The sequence below is a fragment of the Chiloscyllium punctatum genome, chromosome 28, assembly GCF_047496795.1.
Source record: "Chiloscyllium punctatum isolate Juve2018m chromosome 28, sChiPun1.3, whole genome shotgun sequence".
Classification (NCBI taxonomy): domain Eukaryota; kingdom Metazoa; phylum Chordata; class Chondrichthyes; order Orectolobiformes; family Hemiscylliidae; genus Chiloscyllium; species Chiloscyllium punctatum.
Genome location: NC_092766.1, coordinates 6,822,435 through 6,847,264, shown reverse-complemented (window position 1 = coordinate 6,847,264; position 24,830 = coordinate 6,822,435). Strand labels below are relative to the sequence as shown.

The window sequence follows — 24,830 nt, the reverse complement described above, 5'->3', positions numbered from 1 at the left end:
ACACACACCCCACACACACACACCCCACACACACACCCCACACATACACAGCACGCACACACCCACACACACACACCCCCCACACACACACCCCACATACACATCCCACATACACCCACCCCACATACACACACCCACATACACACACCCCCCACACACACCCCACACACACACCCTACACATACACCCCACACACACACCCACACACACACACCCCCCACACACATCCCACACACACACCCTACACACATACAGACACCCCACACACACCCACACACATACACACCCCCCACACACACCCCACATACACCGACAGTCACACCACACACACACACACCCTACACACATACAGACACCCCACACACACCCACACACATACACACCCCCACACACACCCCACATACACCGACAGTCACACCACACACACACACACCCCACACACACACCCCACATACACATCCCACATACACCCACCCCACATACACACACCCACACACATACACACCCCCCACACACACCCCACATACACCGACAGTCACACCACACACACACACTCCACACACACACACACACACACACACCCACAAGCACACACACATACCCCACATGCACACACACCCCCCACACACACACCCTACACACACACCCCACACACACGCCCCCCACACACCGACAGTCACACACACACACACCCCACACACACCCACACACACACACCCGTACGTGCACACACATACCCCACATGCACACACACCCCCCACACACACCCTACAAACACACCCCACCTACACACACCCCACACACACCCCACACACACCCCACACACACCCCCCACACACACCCCACACACACACCCTACACACACACCCCACCTACACACACCCCACACACACACCCCACACACACCCCACACACACACACCCCACACACACGCCCCACATACACACCCCACATACACACACCACACATACACACACCCCACATACACACACCCCACACACACACCCACACACACACACCCACCCGCACGCACACACACACACCCCATACAAACACCCACACACACACATACCACACACATACACCCCACACACACACCCCCACACACACACCACCCCACACACACCCAACACACACACCCGACACACACACACGACACACACACCCCCCACACACCCCACACAAACACACATCACACCCACACACATACCGCACACACCCCACACCCACCCCACACAAACCCACACCCCACACCCCTTCCCCCCACACACACACTCCATACCCACACACACCACTCACACACACCCCACACACACTCCCCACACACACCCCTACACACACACACCCCACATACACGCACACCCGCACACACACACCCACTCCACACACACACCCCACACACACACACCCCCACACACACACACGCGCACACATACACCCCACACACACCCCATCTACACACACCCCACACACACACACCCCACACACACACCCCACACATACACAGCACGCACACACCCACACACACACACCCCCCACACACACACCCCACATACACATCCCACATACACCCACCCCACATACACACACCCACATACACACACCCCCCACACACACCCCACACACACACCCTACACATACACCCCACACACACACCCACACACACACACCCACACACACACACCCCCCACACACACCCCACATACACATCCCACATACACCCACCCCACATACACACACCCACATACACACACCCCCCACACACATCCCACACACACACCCTACACACATACAGACACCCCACACACACCCACACACATACACACCCCCCACACACACCCCACATACACCGACAGTCACACCACACACACACACACCCTACACACATACAGACACCCCACACACACCCACACACATACACACCCCCCACACACACCCCACATACACCGACAGTCACACCACACACACACACACCCCACACACACACCCCACATACACATCCCACATACACCCACCCCACATACACACACCCACACACATACACACCCCCCACACACACCCCACATACACCGACAGTCACACCACACACACACACCCCACACATACACACACACACACACACCCACAAGCACACACACATACCCCACATGCACACACACCCCCCACACACACACCCTACACACACACCCCACACACACGCCCCCCACACACCGACAGTCACACACACACACACCCCACACACACACACCCGTACGCGCACACACATACCCCACATGCACACACACCCCCCACACACACCCCACACACACACCCTACACACACACCCCACCTACACACACCCCACACACACCCCACACACACCCCACACACACCCCACACACACACCCTACACACACCCCACCTACACACACCCCACACACACACCCCACACACACCCCACACACACACACCCCACACACACGCCCCACATACACACCCCACATACACACACCACACATACACACACCCCACATACACACACCCCCCACACACACCCACACACACACCCACCCGCACGCACACACACACACCCCATACAAACACCCACACACACACATACCACACACATACACCCCACACACACACCCCCACACACACACCACCCCACACACACCCAACACACACACCCGACACACACACACGACACACACACCCCCCACACACCCCACACAAACACACATCACACCCACACACATACCGCACACACCCCACACCCACCCCACACAAACCCACACCCCACACCCCTTCCCCCCACACACACACTCCATACCCACACACACCACTCACACACACCCCACACACACTCCCCACACACACCCCTACACACACACACACCCCACATACACGCACACCCGCACACACACACCCACTCCACACACACACCCCACACACACACACCCCCACACACACACACGCGCACACATACACCCCACACACACACCAACACACACACTCCACACACAAACACCACACACACACCCCACACATACACCACACACACCACACACACACCCCCCACATACCCACACTCACACCACACACACTCACCCACACACACACCCCACACACACCCACCCACACACACCCACCCGCACGCACACACTCACATACCCCACACACGCCCCACACACATCCCACACACATACCCCCCACACACATCCCACACAAACCCACACCCCACACACACACCCCACATACACACCCCACATACACACACCCCACACACACCCCACACACACACACCCCACACACACGCCCCACATACACACCCCACATACACACACCACACATACACACACCCCACATACACACACCCCACACACACACCCACACACACACACCCACCCGCACGCACACACACACACCCCATACAAACACCCACACACACACATACCACACACATACACCCCACACACACACCCCCACACACACACCACCCCACACACACCCAACACACACACCCGACACACACACACGACACACACACCCCCCACACACCCCACACAAACACACATCACACCCACACACATACCGCACACACCCCACACCCACCCCACACAAACCCACACCCCACACCCCTTCCCCCCACACACACACTCCATACCCACACACACCACTCACACACACCCCACACACACTCCCCACACACACCCCTACACACACACACACCCCACATACACGCACACCCGCACACACACACCCACTCCACACACACACCCCACACACACACACCCCCACACACACACACGCGCACACATACACCCCACACACACACCAACACACACACTCCACACACAAACACCACACACACACCCCACACATACACCACACACACCACACACACACCCCCCACATACCCACACTCACACCACACACACTCACCCACACACACACCCCACACACACCCACCCACACACACCCACCCGCACGCACACACTCACATACCCCACACACGCCCCACACACATCCCACACACATACCCCCCACACACATCCCACACAAACCCACACCCCACACACACACCCCACACACACCCCCACACACACACACCCACACACACGCCCCACATACACCCCACACACACATAAACACCCCCCACACACGCCCCACACACTCATCCCACACACACACCCCACAAACACACCCCACAAACACACCTCACACACACACCCCCCCACACACCCCACACACACACACCCCACACACACCTCCCACACACACACCCCACACATACACACACACACACCCCACACACCGACGCTCACACCACACACACCCCACACACACACCCCACACACACACCACACCCCCCCACACACACACACACACACACACACACCCCACACACACACCCCACACACACACACCCCACACATACACAGCACACACACACACACCCCACACACACACCCCACATACACACACACCCCACATACACACACACCACACACACACCCCACATACACACACCCCATGTACACACAACCCACACACACCCCACACACAACCTACACACATACAGACACCCCACACACACACCCACACCCACACACACACACACCCCACATACACACTCCACATACACACACCCCACATAAACACACCCCACACACACACATCACACACACACCCCCCACACACACACCCACGCGCACACACACACCCACACACACACCCACACACACACACCCACCCGCACACACACACCCCACACACACACGCCACATACACACCCCACATACACACACCCCACATAAACACACCCCACACACACACACCACACATACACACACCGCATACAAACACCCCACACACACACCCCACACACATACACCCCACACACACCCCCCACACACACACCACCCCCCCCACACATACCACACCCCCCACACACACACACAACCCACACACGCACACCCCACACACCCATCCCACACACACCCAACACACACACATGACACACACACCCCACACAAACACACATCACACCCACACATATACCGCACACACCCCACACCCACCCCACACAAACCCACACCCCACACCCCTTCCCCCCCCACACACACACCTCCCACACACACCCCACACATACACACACACACACACACTCCCCACACCCCACAAGGGAGAAAGGGAGAGAATGATAAGGGAGTGGGGGGAGAGGGATAGGGAGGGGAGGACGCCGCAAATCCAGGCAGGCAGAAATACAGAGAGGGAGCCGGGATCATAGTGTCCGGAAGCAGAGGGAGCTTCATCCAAGGGAGGGGAATCAAAGGGAGCCGGGATCAGAGGGAGCCAGGATCAGAGGGAGCCGGGATCAGAGGGAGCCGGGATCAGAGGGAGCCGGGATCAGAGGGAGCTGGGATCAGAGGGAAGGGCATCAGAGGGAGTCAGGAGCAGAGGGTTCTGGGATGGGAGAGATCTGGGATCGAAAGGAGTCGAGAGCAGTGGGATCCAGGATCTGGGAATTCAGGAATTGGTTTCCTGCTCATCATGTGACTCCACAATCCGATCTCCATCAAATTCAATGAAGCCAGTGGGAGTCCCCAGAGCGTTCCCGGGGCTCTCTGGATTAATAATCCCGGGATAGTATCCCGCGGCCAGCACCCTGCCCCAGTCTTGGCGGAGGGAGGGGTGTGTAGGGAGGGCGGGGGGGGGGGGGGGGGTAATTCCCTCCATCTGCAGTGGTGGCACACTCACCCTGTAGGCCTCTTTGGCATCCTGGTCCTCTGGGTCCTGCCGTTTCCATGGCAACAGGGCTCCCTGCCCGCGCCCTCCCTGGAGGCTCTCCCCGAAGACATCGACGTGGAAGAAAACGTAGTCCCCGTTGGTCAGGCCTGCCCTCCTGGCAGTGAGCATCAACTGGCGGAATGTGTCCGGAGAGCAACAAATGTAGATGACTGTCCGGGGCGCGGGGGGGGGGGCATTGTGGGCGAGAGCAATAACGACAGGCCGTCAGACGTCAGTTCCTGCCGCCAACACCCCTCCCTCAGCTCTCTGGCAGCCGTTCGGCCCCTCCAGCCGCTGCTAGGATCCGGGCACCCCCTCCCCACCCCACCCCCCCCCCCCCCCCCCCCCCCCCCCCCGATTCTCTGCGGGGTTGTGGGACGGGGGCGGATTCCAAACGGTCCCCCAACGCCCTGGAGAGAGGAGGTGCCTCCTAGCCTCAGGCCACAGCGGCCTCAACCCCCTTTCCCAGAGGGTTACCGCAACCCCACCCCCTGTTTCAAGGCTTCCCGATGAGTGAGCGCTCAGCCCGAAGCGCAACTTGACGATCAGTCCCTCCGAAGCGTCCTCCCCAACCCCGGCGTGTGTCGGTCTCCCCCCCGCCCCCCCCCCCCCCCCCCCAGTTCCATCAGGGTCCTGGCGATTTGACCTCTGTGACCCTCCCTCTGCTGAAACTCACCATGCCGGAGTTCCCTTCCCTGCCTGCTCCCCCTACCCTCAGGAATACATCACCATTCCCCTTTCCATCTCGATATACACCAACAACCACCAGGACCAGAACCAGCGAGGAGCCAGGACGGGTTGTACCGAAGGGTCGGTTTGGTCCTCATTGGGAGTTGTGTTTACACTGCTGCCCCGTTCAAGCGGTGGGTGGGTGTGACAGAGTTAATCAGGAGGCCCTGGTGTCTGTGGACGTGGGGCCAATCAAATGTGGGGGGGGGGGGTTGCTTTGTCCCTGGATGGTGTCGAGCTTCTTAATCAGCACTATGGGAGTTGAAGAAGACTAGGGGGCTCGCTCCCATGGGGAGTGGGGGGGGAGAATGGGGGACTCACTCCCCACGGGGAGTGGGGGGAGAATGGGGGACTCACTCCCCACGGGGAGTGGGGGGAGAATGGGGGACTCACTCCCACGGGGAGTGGGGGGAGAATGGGGGACTCGCTCCCACGGGGAGTGGGGGGGAGAATGGGGGACTCACTCCCACAGGGAGTGGGGGGGGAGAATGGGGGACTCACTCCCACAGGGAGTGGGGGGAGAATGGGGGACTCACTCCCCACGGGGAGTGGGGGGAGAATGGGGGACTCACTCCCCACGGGGAGTGGGGGGGAGAATGGGGGACTCACTCCCACAGGGAGTGGGGGGGGAGAATGGGGGACTCACTCCCACAGGGAGTGGGGGGGGAGAATGGGGGACTCACTCCCACAGGGAGTGGGGGGGAGAATGGGGGACTCACTCCCACGGGGAGTGGGGGGAGAATGGGGGACTCGCTCCCACAGGGAGTGGGGGGGAGAATGGGGGACTCACTCCCACAGGGAGTGGGGGGGGAGAATGGGGGACTCACTCCCACGGGGAGTGGGGGGGGAGAATGGGGGACTCGCTCCCACAGGGAGTGGGGGGAGAATGGGGGACTCACTCCCCACGGGGAGTGGGGGGGAGAATGGGGGACTCACTCCCACGGGGAGTGGGGGGGGAGAATGGGGGACTCGCTCCCCACGGGGAGTGGGGGGGGAGAATGGGGGACTCACTCCCACGGGGAGTGGGGGGGGAGAATGGGGGACTCGCTCCCACAGGGAGTGGGGGGGAGAATGGGGGACTCGCTCCCACGGGGAGTGGGGGGGGAGAGTGGGGGACTCACTCCCACGGGGAGTGGGGGGAGAGAATGGGGGACTCGCTCCCACGGGGAGTGGGGGGGAGAATGGGGGACTCGCTCCCACGGGGAGTAGGGGGAGAGAATGGGGGACTCACTCCCACGGGGAGTGGGGGGGGAGAATGGGGGACTCACTCTCACGGGGAGTGGGGGGGGGAGAATGGGGGACTCACTCCCACAGGGAGTGGGGGGAGAATGGGGGAGTCACTCCCCACGGGGAGTGGGGGGGAGAATGGGGGAGTCACTCCCCACGGGGAGTGGGGGGAGAGAATGGGGGACTTGCTCCCACGGGGAGTGGGGGGAGAGAATGGGGGACTTGCTCCCCACGGGGAGTGGGGGGAGAATGGGGGACTCACTCCCACGGGGAGTGGGGGGAGAGAATGGGGGACTTGCTCCCCACGGGGAGTGGGGGGAGAATGGGGGACTCACTCCCACGGGGAGTGGGGGGAGAGAATGGGGGACTTGCTCCCCACGGGGAGTGGGGGGAGAATGGGGGACTCACTCCCACGGGGAGTGGGGGGAGAATGGGGGAGTCACTCCCACGGGGAGTGGGGGGGGAGAATGGGGGACTCACTCCCACAGGGAGTGGGGGGAGAATGGGGGACTCGCTCCCCACGGGGAGTGGGGGGAGAATGGGGGACTCGCTCCCCACGGGGAGTGGGGGGGGAGAGTGGGGGGACTCACTCCCACAGGGAGTGGGGGGGGAGAATGGGGGACTCACTCCCTCGGGGAGTGGGGGGGGAGAATGGGGGACTCACTCCCACAGGGAGTGGGGGGAGAATGGGGGACTCACTCCCACGGGGAGTGGGGGGGGGAGAATGGGGGACTCACTCCCTCGGGGAGTGGGGGGGGAGAATGGGGGACTCACTCCCACGGGGAGTGGGGGGGGAGAATGGGGGACTCGCTCCCACGGGGAGTGGGGGGGGAGAATGGGGGACTCGCTCCCACGGGGAGTGGGGGGGGAGAATGGGGGACTCGCTCCCAGGGGGAGTGGGGGGAGAATGGGGGACTCGGTGGCATGGGGAGTGGGGGGGGAGAATGGGGGACTCGCTCCCACGGGGAGTGGGGGGAGAATGGGGGACTCGGTGGCATGGGGAGTGGGGGGGGAGGGGAGTGGGGAGAAAGTCCTGATTCAAGTCCCATTGGATTCAATGGGAACCTTTAAACAGGGGAGGGAGGGAATAGGAGGGAGCTGGTCCGATTGGGTTGCTCTTGGGTAGTGGGCTGAAGGGCCTCCTCCTGTGCCAGATTGCTCCTGAATTACAGCTGGCTCAGTGGTTAGCACTGCTGCCTCATAGTGCCAGGGACCCGAGTTCGATTCCAGACTTGGTTGGTATGGAATTCTCCCGCAACGTCTACGTGGGTTTCCTCCGGGTGCTCCGGTTTCCTCCCAGAGTCCAAAGACAGACAGGTTAGGGTGGATTGGCCGTGGGAAATTGTCCCATAGTGTCCAGGGATGTGCAGGTTAGGGTGGATTGGCCGTGGGAAATTGTCCCATAGTGCCCAGGGATGTGCAGGTTAGGGTGGATTGGCCGTGGGAAATTGTCCCATAGTGCCCAGGGATGTGCAGGTTAGGGTGGATTGGCCGTGGGAAATTGTCCCACAGTGCCTAGGGATGTGTAGGTTAGGGTGGGTTGGTCATGGGAAATTGTCCCATAGTGCCCAGGGATGTGAAGGTTAGGGTGGGTTGGCCATGGGAAATTGTCCCATAGTGCCCAGGGATGTGTAGGTCAGGGTGGATTGGCCATGGGAAATGCAGGGTTACAGGGATGGGCTGTGGTTGGTCCGGGTTGGATGTAGACTGAATGGGCTGAACGGCCTGTGTGCACACTGTTGGGGTGCAGGGCCAGGGGTTTAGCTGGCGTTTCGGTACTCACTGCGCCCTTTCCGTCTGATCTCCTGGATCAGAAAGTTGTAGTCGATGGCTGCGCTCTCTTTGAAGGGGATGTCGAAGACGGTGAGGTTCCCGAACTTGGGCACCTCCTGGTACAGGCCCTCGACAGTGAAGTAGCACGGCCGGTCGTCTGTCTTCTCATCGTTGTAGATGAACAGCGCTCGCCTTGTCCAGTCGAAGAGCTGGTGGATGGAGGTCACGTACTCACCCAGTTTGCGGTGGGACGGCCCAGTCCTGGTCAGCAGGGGGTAGCTGGCAGACCTGAGGGAGAAACCGTAGGCGGGTGCGCCAGCCGTCAGCATCGGCACCTTCCAGTGCCCGGTGAAACGGGCCACGGGCGCCGCTGTGTACACACAGCCGGGTCCCACAAAGACGTTCGGGTCATTCGAGAACTTGAGGTCCACGGCCACCAAGGGGGCAATGGACTCGGAGCAGGTGCCCAGCTCGTCCTCACAGTTACCAAAGACGTGGGTCAGGTGGTGCCCAGACAACAACCAGGGCTCCTTGTTAATGGTGTCCTGTGCCAGGCGGACAGCTGGGCCCACTCTCTGCCAAACCCACGGGTACGAGGTGTTGTTCTGAGGCAACACCACAGCGATGGTCAGCAGCTCTGGCTCAGGGGCTCCCCCGAGCTGCAGGTGGGCACACAGGGCCCAGAGTAGCCAACGCAGCCAAATGGTGCCACTCCAACCCTCCAGCAACCTCCCAGAGTCACTCCGAGGCACACCGGCACTGCCCACTGGTAAGGTCGTCAGCACCATCCTCCGAACACTGGCAGCTCATCACAAACCCATCCTGCCTGGCTCGTCTCGCTCACACTCACACACGCACACACTCCCTGCCCCTCACACACTCACGCACACGCAAACACACTCACTCACACACCCTGCCCCTCACACACTCACACGCACACACACACACACTCACTCACACACCCTGCCCCTCACACACTCACTCACACACACGCACACTCCCTGCCCCTCACACACTCACACGCACACACACGCACACTCACTCACACACACACCCTGCCCCTCACACACTCACGCACACGCAAACACACTCACTCACACACCCTGCCCCTCACACACTCCCCTGTTACACTCTCATGCACACACTCCTCTCTCACACACTCCTATCTCTCAGACACTCTTTCACACTAACCCTGTATACCGTTCTCACACAACCTCTCCTCTCCTTTTTCCATCACACATCCTTCCTCACCTTTACCCTCTTGCCTCTCACACTCCCTCCCTCAATCACACCTCCCCTCTCACGATCCCTCTCTCGATCACACCTCCCCTCTCATACTCCCTCTCTCGATCACACCTCTCCTCTCACACTCCCTCTCTCGATCACACCTCCCCTCTCACACTCCCTCTCTCGATCACACCTCCCCTCTCACGCTCCCTCTCTCGATCACACCTCCCCTCTCACACTCCCTCTCTCGATCACACCTCCCCCTCACGCTCCCTCTCTCGATCACACCTCCCCTCTCACACTCCCTCTCTCGATCACACCTCCCCTCTCACACTCCCTCTCTCGATCACACCTCCCCTCTCACACTCCCTCTCTCGATCACACCTCCCCTCTCACACTCCCTCTCTCGATCACACCTCCCCTCTCACACTCCCTCTCTCGATCACACCTCCCCTCTCACACTCCCTCTCTCGATCACACCTCCCCTCTCACACTCCCTCTCTCGATTACACCTCCCCTCTCACACTCCCTCTCTCGATTACACCTCCCCTCTCACACTCCCTCTCTCGATCACACCTCCCCTCTCACGCTCCCTCTCTCGATCACACCTCCCCTCTCACACTCCCTCTCTCGATTACACCTCTCATACTCTCACTCTCTCTTTTGTCACTTGCACGTGCAATCCCTCCTCCCCCCCCCACCCCCGTCCCACTCTCCTCTCACTGTCACACGGTCTCTCTGCTGCTTCTTCACAGGTTCCCTCACTGCTGTAGAGTGACACTCTCTCCCTCTCTCTCTCTCTCCTGTCCCCCCCTGTGGTGTCTCTCCTCTTCCCTCACAAACTGGACTCTCTTGCTTGGAGCGACGTTGCTGAGGATCCCGTGAATTCGGGGCTTTGTGAGCAGAGATTCACTTGCCCACCCCCCTCACCAACGTCCACCTTCCTCTCCGTTTCAAGGCTGGAAGCTCTCATCTCAGTCTCCCATCCAGCAAACCATCCCCAACGCCCTCACGGGAATCTGTCTGTCCCTCAGTCACAGCAAAGCCCCGGCTCCTGTCCACAGCCTCTGGGCTTATCGCAGACAGGGCTGTCGGATTTCAATGCAGTCAATTTCCTTGCCAGGTCAATATCCCCCGCATCATGCCAGGCAAATGGAAAGAATGAGATTGTGGGGAGGGGAGAGAGAGAGAGAGAGGGTGAGGGTGAGGTGTGGGTGGTCTGAGCAGCAGTACGTGAATCTGCAGTGGGACTGGATTCTTTGACCCTTTCAGTGCCAGACACAGACTGAGCTACGCACTCCTGCTTCTCAGTGTGTGTGTGTGTGTGTGTGTCTGTGTGTCTGTGTGTGTGTGTCTGTGACTCTGTGTGTGTGTCTGTATGTGTGTCTGTGTGTGTGTGTGTATGTGTCTGTGTGTGATTGTGTATGTGTCTGTGTGTGTGTGTGTCTGTGTGTGTGTCTGTGTGTGTCTGTGTGTGTGTGTGTATGTGTCTGTGTGTGTGTGTGTGTGTGTGTGTGTGTCTGTGTGAGTGTGTGTGTGTCTGTGTGAGTGTGTGTGTGTCTGTGACTGTGTGTGTGTGTCTGTGTGTGTGTGTGTGTGTGTGTGTGTCTGTGTGTGTCTGTGTGTCTGTGTGTGTGTGTCTGTGCGTGTGTCTGTGTGTGTGTGTCTGTGTGTGTGTGTCTGTGTGTGTGTGTGTGTGTGTCTGTGTGTGTGTCTGTGTGAGTGTGTCTGTGTGAGTGTGTGTGTGTCTGTGTCTGTGTGTGTCTGTGTGTGTGTGTCTGTGCGTGTGTCTGTGTGTGTGTCTGTGTGTGTGTGTGTATGTGTCTGTGTGTGTGTGTGACTGTGTGTGTGTGTGTGACTGTGTGTGTGTGTGTGTGTGTGTGTGTGTCTGTGTGTGTGTCTGTGTGTGTGTGTGTGTGTGTGTGACTGTGTGTGTGTGACTGTGTGTGTCTGTGTGTGTGTCTGTGTCTGTGTGTGGTTTTTTGGGACATTGGAAGCCAGTCCTTGCCTGAAACCCTCAGCTTGCCAGCCTGTCCCTCCCCTCCCCCTTCTCAGAGCACCCTGATGGGACAGGGGCACTCACTACAGAAGCAACTGGGGAGGTGGGCAGCACTGGGGAGGTGAGCAGCACTGGGGGGGTGGGCAGCACTGGGGAGGTGGGCATCACTGGGGGGTGGGCAGCACTGAGGGGGTGGGCAGCACTGAGGGGGTGGGCAGCACTGGGGGGGTGGGCAGCACTGGGGGGGTGGGCAGCACTGGGGAGGTGGGCAGCACTGGGGAGGTGGGAAGCACTGAGGGGGTGGGCAGCACTGGGGGGGTGGGCAGCACTGGGGAGGTGGGAAGCACTGGGGGGGGTGGGCAGCACTGGGGAGGTGGGAAGCACTGGGGAGGTGGGAAGCACTGAGGGGGTGGGTAGCACTGGGGAGGTGGGCAGCACTGGGGGATGGGCAGCACTGGGGGGGTGGGCAGCACTGGGGGGGTGGGAAGCACTGGGGGGGTGGGCAGCACTGGGGGGGTGGGAAGCACTGGGGAGGTGGGAAGCACTGGGGAGGTGGGAAGCACTGGGGAGGTGGGCAGCACTGGGGAGGTGGGAAGCACTGGGGGGGTGGGCAGCACTGGGGGGTGGTGGGCAGCACTGGGGGGGTGGGCAGCCCTGGTACTTTTCTATTTTGCCTGAGAGAGCACTCAGAGGATGCACTGGCTGAGATGATCAGAGGAAGGATTACCAACTTTAAACAGTTAAAAACCACACAACCCCGGGTTATAGTCCAACAGGTTGAATTGGAAGCACTAGCTTTCGGAGCGACACTCCTTCACCAGGTGGTTGTGCAGTGCACAATGGTAAGAGGTAGGATTTATAGCAAAAGTTTCGGGTGCTGTAACTGAAATTATACTTTGAAAAATACCTTCAGTCTCATCTGTTAGAATGACCATGATAGTTTCAGTTCTTTCATGTGTAAATCACAAAATCTTTTTTATTTAAAAGTAGCATTCTCAGGTTAGCTGGAACAATGAGTGTTAGCTGGACAATATGTTGAAGGTGTTAGTCCCCTGCGTTCTCTGTCTGTGCCGTGATGTTTAGATGGATTCTACTCTGAAAAGTGAGATAACGGAGTTTTACATGAATTCATGCAGTTTTTGAGCAAAGTGCAACGTAACTCTGCAAGTTGAATTATAACCTGGTGTCGTGTGATTCTTAACTTTGTACACCCCAGTCCGACACCGGCATCTCCGAATCATAACTTTAAACAGGATCACAGCCTTGGAGTGGGTAAGGGCTCAGGAGAATGCCAGAGGGCTCTTTGTGGAGGGAAGGGGGGGAACAGACAGGTTAAATTGAACTGCTCCCTCAATGAGCTGAAGAAGGCCTGACCAGATCTCCTCCTGTGTTAAACCAGTTAATGAAACCGCTCCTTAAGCCATCACCGTTTCTATAACCTGCACTGGCAGAGTCGGTGGGGCCCAGTGGTTAACACGAGGAGACAGTGCGGTCCACAAGACAATGGAGAGCAGAGGCGAGAGTGTGTGGCGCTAGGAAAGCGCAGCAGGTCAGGCAGCACCCGAGGAGCAGGAGAATCAACGTTTCAGGATGAAGCAAGATCGGGCCCGGGTTCGATTCCACTCTCCGGTGACTGGCTGGGCAGAGTTTGTACATTCTGCCCCCCCCGCCAATGTCCGCGTGGGTTTCCCCCAGGTACTCTGGTTTCCTCCCACAGTTCAAACATGGGCAGGTTAGGGTGGATTGGCCATGGGAAATTGTCCCATAGTGCCCTGGGATGTACAGGTTAGGGTGGGTTGGCCGTGGGAAATTGTCCCATAGTGCCCAGGGATGTGCAGGTTAGGGTGGGTTGGCGATGGGAAATTGTCCCATAGTGTCCAGGGATGTGCAGGTTAGGGTGGATTGGCCATGGGAAATTGTCCCATAGTGCCCTGGGATGTACAGGTTAGGGTGGATTGGCCATGGGAAATTGTCCCATAGTGCCCTGGGATGTACAGGTTAGGGTGGGTTGGCCATGGGAAATTGTCCCATAGTGCCCTGGGATGTACAGGTTAGGGTGGGTTGGCCGTGGGAAATTGTCCCACAGTGCCCTGGGATGTACAGGTTAGGGTGGGTTGGCCATGGGAAATTGTCCCATAGTGCCCAGGGATGTGCAGGTTAGGGTGGATTGGCCATGGGAAATTGTCCCATAGTGCCCAGGGATGTGCAGGTTAGGGTGGATTGGCCATGGGAAATTGTCCCATAGTGTCCAGGGATGTGTAGGTCAGGGTGGATTGGCCATGGGAAATTGTCCCATAGTGTCCAGGGATGTGTAGGTCAGGGTGGATTGGCCATAGGGAAATTGTCCCATAGTTGGAGGGTGTATGGTTTCCACTTGGCCCAGCTATCCGACTGCGAGGGGCATCACAGTCCTTGCGTGTTTACCCCCACAGCGCCCCCCCTCTTTACCCTCTTGACGTGGTCAGCCCACCCCCCCCCGCCAATGATTCCTCATTTACCCCTCACTCCCCTGACACCGACCCTCCTTCTCTGTCCCCTAACTGTTGTTAGGTGCATTATGTGCTAAAGCTGGCCTGGGGGAGAAACGGGGCTGAATCATGTCCCTCGTGCAGCTGCAAATTCCAGAACAGATGGCGGGCACAGGTACCCACCCCCTGACGAGGGAACAGAGAGTGGGAATGAGACCTCAAACTGGAAGCATAAACACCAGGGAGGGTGCCTTCCAGGCTAAGATCTGCTGGTGTGCGCTAACTCCGCTAGCTAGTGCCAGAGGGCACTTTGGCGAGTAGGTATACTAGGGCGCTGGAGAGACGCTGGCGATTGAAGGGCTATCACAGGAGTCTTACCCTGAATGTCCTCTCTCTCTCTCTATGTGTGGGCAAGAGCAGCAATCAGCTGAGGGATGCTGCCATCTGCTGGGACACGCTGGTACTGTTTCCTCCACTTCCAGTTGGAACAACCTTGCTCATCATTGGAACCCGAGGAGACTCTTCAGCCCCTCGAGCCTGTTCCGCCACTCAATGAGGTCATAGTTGATCTGTGGCTCAACGCCAGAGAGTGACCTTTGGCCCCCTATCCCGGAATATCTTGGCTTAACAAAATACACCCTCTCTCAGATTCGAATCTGACCACAGACCGAGCATCCCTTGCTGTTAGGGTGAGAGATTTGGAAATCTCTTCCACATTGTGTGTAGAAGTGATTCCTAACATCTCTCCTGAACACTCTGACCCTAATTCTCAGACTACTCCCCCTAGTTCCAGAATTCCCAACCAGTGCAAATAGTTTTATCTGTATCAACCCTGGTATTTCCTGTCAATATCTTGAAGATTTCACTCAGATATCGAATCATAGATTTGGCCCACTGAGTCCACACTGATCCTCCAACGAGCATCACACCCGTCCCCACACCCACACCTGACCCTTTCCCTATAACCACGCGTTTCCCATGGCCGATCCACCTTAACCTGCACACCCCTGGGCACTATGGGACAATTTCCCATGGCCAATCCACCCTAAGCTGCACATCCCTGGGCACTATGGGACAATTTCCCAAGGCCAATCCACCTTAACCTGCACATCCCTGGACACTATGGGACAATTTCCCACGGCCAATTCACCCTAACCTGCACTCCCCTGGGCACTATGGGACAATTTCCCATGGCCAATCCACCTTAACCTGCACACCCCTGGGCACTATGGGACAATTTCCCATGGCCAATCCACCCTAAGCTGCACATCCCTGGGCACTATGGGACAATTTCCCAAGGCCAATCCACCTTAACCTGCACATCCCTGGACACTATGGGACCATTTCCCACGGCCAATTCACCCTAACCTGCACTCCCCTGGGCACTATGGGACAATTTCCCATGGCCAATCCACCCTAACCTGCACATCCCTGGGCACTATGGGACAATTTCCCATGGCCAATCCACCCTAAGCTGCACATCCCTGGACACTATGGGACAATTTCCCATGGCCGATCCACCTTAACCTGCACACCCCTGGGCACTATGGGACAATTTCCCATGGCCAATCCACCCTAAGCTGCACATCCCTGGGCACTATGGGACAATTTCCCAAGGCCAATCCACCTTAACCTGCACATCCCTGGACACTATGGGACCATTTCCCACGGCCAATTCACCCTAACCTGCACATCCCTGGGCACTATGGGACAATTTCCCATGGCCAATCCACCCTAACCTGCACATCCCTGGACACTATGGAACAATTTCCCATGGCCAATCCACCCTAACCTGCACATCCCTGGACACTATGGGACAATTTCCCACGGCCAATCCATCCTAACCTGCACATCCCTGGGCACTATGGGACAATATCCCACGGCCAATCCACCCTAACCTGCACATCCCTGGGCACTATGGGACAATTTCCCACGACCAATCCACCCTAACCTGCACATCCCTGGACACTATGGGACAATTTCCCACGGCCAATCCATCCTAACCTGCACATCCTTGGGCACTATGGGACAATATCCCACGGCCAATCCACCCTAACCTGCACATCCCTGGGCACTATGGGACAATTTCCCACGGCCAATCCACCCTAACCTGCACATCCCAGGGCACTGTGGGACAATTTCCCATGGCCAATCCACCCTAACCTGCACATCCCTGGGCACTATGGGACAATTTCCCATGGCCAATCCACCCTAACCTGCACATCCCTGGGCACTATGGGACAATTTCCCATGGCCAACCCACCCTAACCTGCACATCCCTGAGCACTATGGGACAATTTCCCATGGCCAATCCACCCTAACCTGCACATCCCTGGGCACTATGGGACAATTTCCCATGGCCAACCCACCCTAACCTGCACATCCCTGAGCACTATGGGACAATTTCCCATGGCCAATCCACCCTAACCTGCACATCCCTGGGCACTATGGGACAATTTCCCATGGCCAACCCACCCTAACCTGCACATCCCTGGGCACTATGGGACAATTTCCCATCGCCAATCCACCCTAACCTGCACATCCCTGGGCACTATGGGACAATTTCCCACGGCCAATCCACCCTAACCTGCACATCCCTGGACACTATGGGACAATTTCCCATGGCCAATCCATCCTAACCTGCACATCCCTGGGCACTATGGGACAATTTCCCATGGCCAATCCACCCTAACCTGCACATCCCTGGGCACTGTGGGACAATTTCCCATGGCCAACCCACCTTAACCTGCACATCCCTGGGCACTGTGGGACAATTTCCCATGGCCAATCCACCCTAACCTGCACATCCCTGGGCACTATGGGACAATTTCCCTTGGCCAATCCACCCTAACCTGCACATCCCTGGGCACTATGGGACAATTTCCCATGGCCAATCCACCCTAACCTCCACATCCCTGGGCACTATGGAACAATTCCCCATGGCCAATCCACCCTAACCTGCACATCCCTGGGCACTATGGGACAATTTCCCACGGCCAATCCACCCTAACCTGCACATCCCTGGGCACTATGGGACAATTTCCCATGGCCAATCCACCCTAACCTCCACATCCCTGGGCACTATGGAACAATTCCCCATGGCCAATCCACCCTAACCTGTACATCCCTGGGCACTATGGGACAATTTCCCACGGCCAATCCACCCTAACCTGCACATCCCTGGGCACTATGGGACAATTTCCCATGACCAACCCACCCTAACCTGCACATCCCTGGGCACTATGGGACAATTTCCCATGGCCAATCCACCCTAACCTGCACATCCCTGGGCACTATGTGACAATTTCCCATGGCCAACCCACCCTAACCTGAACATGCCTGGGCACAATGGGACAATTTCCCATGGCCAATCCACCCTAACCTGCACATCCCTGGACACTATGGGACAATTTCCCATGGCCAATCCACCCTAACCTGCACATCCCTGGGCACTATGGGACAATTTCCCACGACCAATCCACCCTAACCTGCACATCCCTGGGCACTATGGGACAATTTCCCACGGCCAATCCACCCTAACCTCCACATCCCTGGGCACTATGGGACAATTTCCCACGGCCAACCCACCCTAACCTGCACATCCCTGGGCACTATGGGACAATTCCCCATGGCCAACCCACCCTAACCTGTACACCTTTGGACTGTGGGAGGAAACCGGAGCCCCTGAAACACGGGGGGAGAATGTGCAAACAGATAGTTGCCTGAGGCTGGAATTGACCCCAGCCTTCTGGCACTGTGAGGCAACACTGCTAACTTCTGGAAATCTTCACCCACCATCAGTTAAAGAGAGACAGATAAAATGCGTCATAAATCAAACAAATCATGTTCAGAGAACATTCCCTCCTTGAGACTATTTCCATTCATCTGATACTTCAGGAAGGTCGGCTGCAGGGGATAAATGGGTGCATAAATCTTTGGAATGACAGCTTGTTTTCATATACAGCAGGGAAGTTGATACCCAATTTATTATGGTGCTGGAGATATTGTGAAAGTCATCTCAAGGTGCTCGTTCACAAGCGACCTTAGCGGGAGATAAAACAGCGGCAGGTTCCAGAAGGCTGAGGCTGGAAACATGACCATGAGAACATCGGAGACTCGGAGCAGGAGGAGTCCATTTGGCCCCTCGATGCCCGCCCTGCCATTCAATAATGTGGTGGCTGGCCTTTCGACGGACTCAACTCCAATTATCTGCCCGCTCACTGCCACCCTCAATTCCTTCACTGTTCAAAACTCTCCCTTTGCCTCAAAAAACATTCAACAAGGTGCCCTCAGCTGGGCAGAGAATTTCAGATTCCCAACCCTTTGGATGAAGATGTTTCCCCCCCTCAGCTCAGTCCTAAGTCTGCCCCCCCCCCCTCCCTTATTGTGAGATTATGCCCCCTAATTTCACCGTCCGATGGGAACAACCTCCTTTCTCACATCTGGCCTAATCCCTTCATCATTTTATATCTTTCCATCAGAGTCCCCCCTTTATTCTTATAAATCCCAGTGAGTATAGTCCCAGTCTACTTAACCTCTCCTCATAAGGCAACCCTATGAATTTCAGAACCGGCCGAGTCGAGGAGGGAAAGCATTCCAGAGGTCAGGAATATTTTGGTTAAAAATCACCGCTGCAGATTGAAAAACAGGATAATGCTGTTCCATAAGTGCCTTCGCCCCAGGACTAGTCCGCGATACAGCAGATATTGAGGCCGCTGGTCAGTTCAACACCGACTCGGAGCAATGTGGAATCAATTCTGTTGCAGGTGGAGGGAGTTCGCTCTCAACTGAAATCAAAAAGCCCCTCCAGTGAGGAACACTGTCTCAACTCCAACACAGTCTTAAAGGTATATCTCTCCTGAAAATGGGTACGATATCGGCCATGGAGATAATCACGGGATAGACATGTCTCAGTAGAATTACAAGAAGATTAATGAACAGTACAGCACAGGAACAGGCCCTTCGGCCCTCCAAGCCTGCGCTGACACATTATGCCCTTCCATACTAAAACTGTCTCGATCTACAGGATCCGTGTCCCTCTATTCCCTTCCTGTACAAACAGGTGCCTTTTTAAATGCTGATGTTGTGTCTGCATCCTCTGGCATCCCCCCCCCCCACCCACCCACCTGCCTCACACATCTCTTTTAAACTACCCCTCCCCCTCCCCCCCACACCTCGACCCTGTGTCCCCTCGTCATTGACCCTCTCATCCTGGGGAAAAGCCTCATATTTCCCACTCTATCCATTGCCATTCATAATCTATAAAAGGTCACCCCTCAACCTCCTGTGTTACAGTGAAACCCAGTCTATCTTCATCGCCCAAATCCCCCATACCAGGCAGCATCCTCGTAAACCTTTTCTGTACCCTCATCCTTCTGGTAGTGTGACCAGAACCGTACGCAATATTCTTGAGTATTCTTAACTAGACATCCAGAGGTTTTACTGTCACATGCACTCTAGTACAGGAGTATATTGAAAAGGGTTCAGTGTCATCCTACACAGCACCATCTTAGGTATAAAGTTACAAATCTTAACTACTAAAATAGATTAGCTACAAGAGAAATAAAGAAAAAAACCTACAAGTTCTACTGGAGCAGAGGTGATGCAGATGAAACTAGAACACAGTCTGAACATTTTCATGCAAACAAAGGGTGGGGAAGAGAACGTTTGATTTATTTAATGTCACGTGCACCAAAGTACAGTGAAAAGCTTTGTTTATGAGCAGTGCAGGCAGATTGTAGTCAGGGAGGAGGGACAGATCCGAGAGACGTAGACAGAGGCAGACAGGTTACATTGCCCAGGGGCGTACAAGAGATCAGCGTTCCCAAGGTTGGTATTATTTCAGACCAGAACAGCCGGGAAGAAGCTGTTCCCGGACCTGCTGGTGTGTGTGTGGGTGTGTGTGTGTGTGTGTGTGTGTGTGTGTGTTTGTGTGTGTGTGTGTGTGTGTGTGTGTGTGTGTTCAAGCTTCTGTATCTGCCTGATGGAAGGGGTTGTAGGTGGTCAGTACCAGGATGCGATGGGTCCTTGGTAAGGTCCGAGGGAGTGTTGCTGAACAAAGAGACCTTGGAGTGCAGGTTCATAGCTCCTTGAAAGTGGAGTCACAGGTAGATAGGATAGTGAAGAAGGTGTTTGGTATGCTTCCTTTTATTGGTCAGAGTATTGAGTACAGGGGTTGGGAGGTCATGTTGCGGCTGTACAGGACATTGGTTAGGCCACTGTTGGAATATTGTGTGCAATTCTGGTCTCCTTCCTATCGGAAAGATGTTGTGAAACTTGAAAGGGTTCAGAAAAGATTTACAAGGATGTTGCCAGGGTTGGAGGATCTGAGCTACAGGGAGAGGCTGAACAGGCTGGGGCTGTTTTCCCTGGAGCGTCGGAGGCTGAGGGGTGACCTTATAGAGGTTTACAAAATTATGAGGGGAATGGATAGGATAAATAGACAAAGTCTTTTCCCTGGGGTCGGGGAGTCCAGAACTAGAGGGGCATAGGTTTAGAGTGAGAGGGAAAAGAGACCTAAGGTGCAACTTTTTCACTCAGAGGGTGGTACGTGTATGGAATGAGCTGCCAGAGGATATGGTGGAGGCTGGTACAATGACAACATTTAAGAGGCATTTGGATGGGTATATGAATAGGAAGGGGTTGGAGGGATATGGGCCGGGTGTTGGCAGGTGGGACTAGATTGGGTTGGGATATCTGGGTCAGCATGGACGGGTTGGGCCGAAGGGTCTGTTTCCGTGCTGTACATCTCTGTGACTCTACGTTGGCCGCCTCTCTGCTGCAGCGTGCTGTGTCGATGGAGTCCGTGGATGGGAGGGTTGGCGTCGGTGATGGTCTGGGCTGTGCGCACCACCTTCTGGAGCTTCGTGTGATCCCGGGCGGAGCGGTCACCGTATCAGGCCGTTATGCACCCGACCGGTCGGCTTTCAATGGTGCATCTGCGGGGGGGGGTCTCTGTGGAGATGCTGGATTTTCGGAGCTGCCTGAGGAAGATCGGAAAGTCCTCCCGGTTGATGAGTCTAATCTAGAGGCTGTCGCGTCATGATGAGGCAAGCAGTCATTTGGATCAGGGGCAAGGAGCAATGTTTTCCCTTGTCTGGTGCAAACCTTTGGAATTCTCTGTCCTGGAGAGCTCAGTCTGTGAGGTGATTGAAGGCAATCACTTACACAAGAGTGAAAGCTGGAGGCTGGGTCACTGAATTTATTCATCAGACAGACTTTTGATAAAGGAGTTACGCTCACGAGGAGGACAGAGGCAGTAAATACTCAGAGAGTAGGAAGGATATGGAATGCTTTGCCTGCAACATCAGTGGATTCGCCAACTTTAAGTACATTTAAGTCGTCATTGGACAGGCATATGGACGTACATGGAATCGTGTAGGTGGGATGGGCTTCATCAGGTTGGTATGGCAGGGCAGCACAGCATCGAGGGCCGAAGGGCCTGGACTGTTTTCTGTTCTAAGTTGGCATCAAGCTCACAGCAGATTCAAGGGGGCCAAGCGACCGCATCCTCAACCCTAAATTCCAAGCTCAACGTCGATAAACTCTTGTGTAGAGAGAACTGGGACGATGCAGGGCAAGCGTGGGGTCAGGGGAAGGGAGGTGTAGATCAGAAACTCAGCAGACTAAGGGGCAACTGGATAGTCTATAAAATTATGCAAAGCACCAATAGGATTGATGATCAGAATCATTTCCCCCCCCCCCCACAGTGTTGAACTTTCATTGAGACAGGGAAAGTTTAAGGGAGGTATGAGAGGCAAGTTTTTAAATTAGATTGGATTCCCTAGAGTGTGGAAACAGGCCCTTCGGCCCAACCAGTCCACACTGACCCTCCGAAGAGTAACCCACCCAGACCCATTTCCCCTCTGAGTAATGCGCCTAACACAATGGGACAATTGAGCATGGCCAATCCGCCTGACCTGCACCGACAGGAACCCGGAGGGAACCCACGCAGACACGGGGAGAACATGCAAACTCCACACAGTCAGTCACCCCCCGAGGCTGGGACCCTGGTGCTGTGAGGCAGCAGTGCCCAACCACTGAGCCACCCTGCGTACACAGAGAGTGGTACAATGGGCTGCCAGGGTTGGCAGCGGAGGAAAGTACGACAGGGGCATTTAAGGGGCTTTTAGACCAGCACACTAATATGCAAGGAATGGAGGGATATGGGCCAAGAGCAGGCAGAAGGGATTCGTTTAATTTAGTGTCACGTTTGGACCAACAGACTGTTCTACAATCTAGGTCTGTGGGAAGAAAGCAGAGTTAATGTTTCAATTCCAGTGACTGTTAGTCAGGGGTAGGTCAGGCCTGACCTTACTAAATGAGACGGTGTTTACCGGAGGCCGCGCGGATTACAAACAATCACGTTTTTGTAGAATGCAAAGGTCTCAGGACTTCATCCTCCCAAAAAAGGCCTCAGCAACACAGTCCGGCACGTAGTCCTGAGCCGGGGGACACGAGGTTGCTAGGTGAAGGGAACTGAGATTAGATGAGCACGTTTTCACCTGTCCTCCACTCCCCCAACCCTTGAGTGAAGACAGCCGCTGGTACGGATGGATCACTTCAACGACCCAAAAGTTGCACGAGCCGAACATTTACAGAGAAGCTGCTTTGGCAAATAATCCCAGAGCTGAGCAAATGTAGCCGTTTGCTGGTTTTCAGCATCCTTTCGCTCCATCCATCCATCCAACCACCAAATCCTCAATAAAACTGGGAACCAGACGCACGAACCCTGCAGGAAAACATATTCCAGGCCTCAACACATTTCACATTTCTTGCATGATATCCTGTTCACCCCTCAGTTAGACTCCAGCCCACAAACTCAGTCCCATATCTTTATTCTTTTCGATTTATTTAGGGCATCACTGGTGAGACCAGCAGTCATTACCCCCCCCCCCCCTAATTGCCCCTTGAGGTGGTGATAGAACATAGAACAATCCAGCGCAGAACAGACCAGAACTGTACACAATATTCCAAGTGTGTCCGCACCAGCGTTTTGTATAGTTGCAGCATGATATTGCGGCTCAGGAACTCAATCCCTCTCTGAATGAAATCTAACACACTGTGTACCTTCTTAACAGCACTGTCCACCTGGGGGACAACTTTCAGGGATCTGTTGTACATGGACACCAAGATCCCTCTGCACATCCACACGACCAAGAATCTTTCCATTGACCCAATACTCTGCCTTCCTGTTATTCGTCCCAAAGTGAGTCACCTCACATTTAGCTGCATTGAACTCCATTTGCCACCTCTCAGCCCAATTCTGCAGTTTATCCAAGTCCCCCTGCAACCTGCAACATTCTCCCACACTGTCCACTACTCCACCGACTTTAGATGGTGAGCTGCCTTCCTGAACCACTGCAGATCATACACTGTACCCGGACCCACAATGCCGTGAGGGAGGGAATTCCAGGATTTTGACCCAGCAACGCAGGGAGCTGCGGTGATATATTTTCAAGTTACGGGGTCGAGTACTTGCAGGTAGTGGTGTTTCCATGTATCTGCTGCCCTTGACCTTCTCGGTAGTGATGTTTACCAGTTCGAAGGTGGTTGAGGAGCCTTGGTGAGCTTCTCCAGCGCATTTTGTAGACAGGACACGCGGCTGCGACTGAACATCAGTGGTGGAGGGAGGGGAA

The 24,830-nt window shown here is 56.1% G+C and overlaps 1 protein-coding gene across 2 annotated transcripts in view; it reads right to left on the bottom strand.

The window, feature by feature from the left end:
• LOC140453943 (atrial natriuretic peptide receptor 1-like) overlaps positions 1-10,892 on the bottom strand; it is a 132,998-nt gene extending 122,106 nt beyond the window's left edge. Inside the window, exons 1-2 of one of the 2 annotated variants that reach the window (XM_072548812.1) lie at positions 9,509-10,892; positions 5,740-5,939 (exon numbers count right to left, since the gene is read on the bottom strand). In XM_072548812.1, the coding sequence (XP_072404913.1) occupies positions 5,740-5,939; positions 9,509-10,286 (978 nt within the window). In that variant the 5' untranslated portion in view covers positions 10,287-10,892. The remainder of the gene's footprint in view (positions 1-5,739; positions 5,940-9,508) is intronic. The other variant, XM_072548811.1, reaches the window with a different exon arrangement.
• Between the last annotated feature and the right edge of the window lie 13,938 nt (positions 10,893-24,830).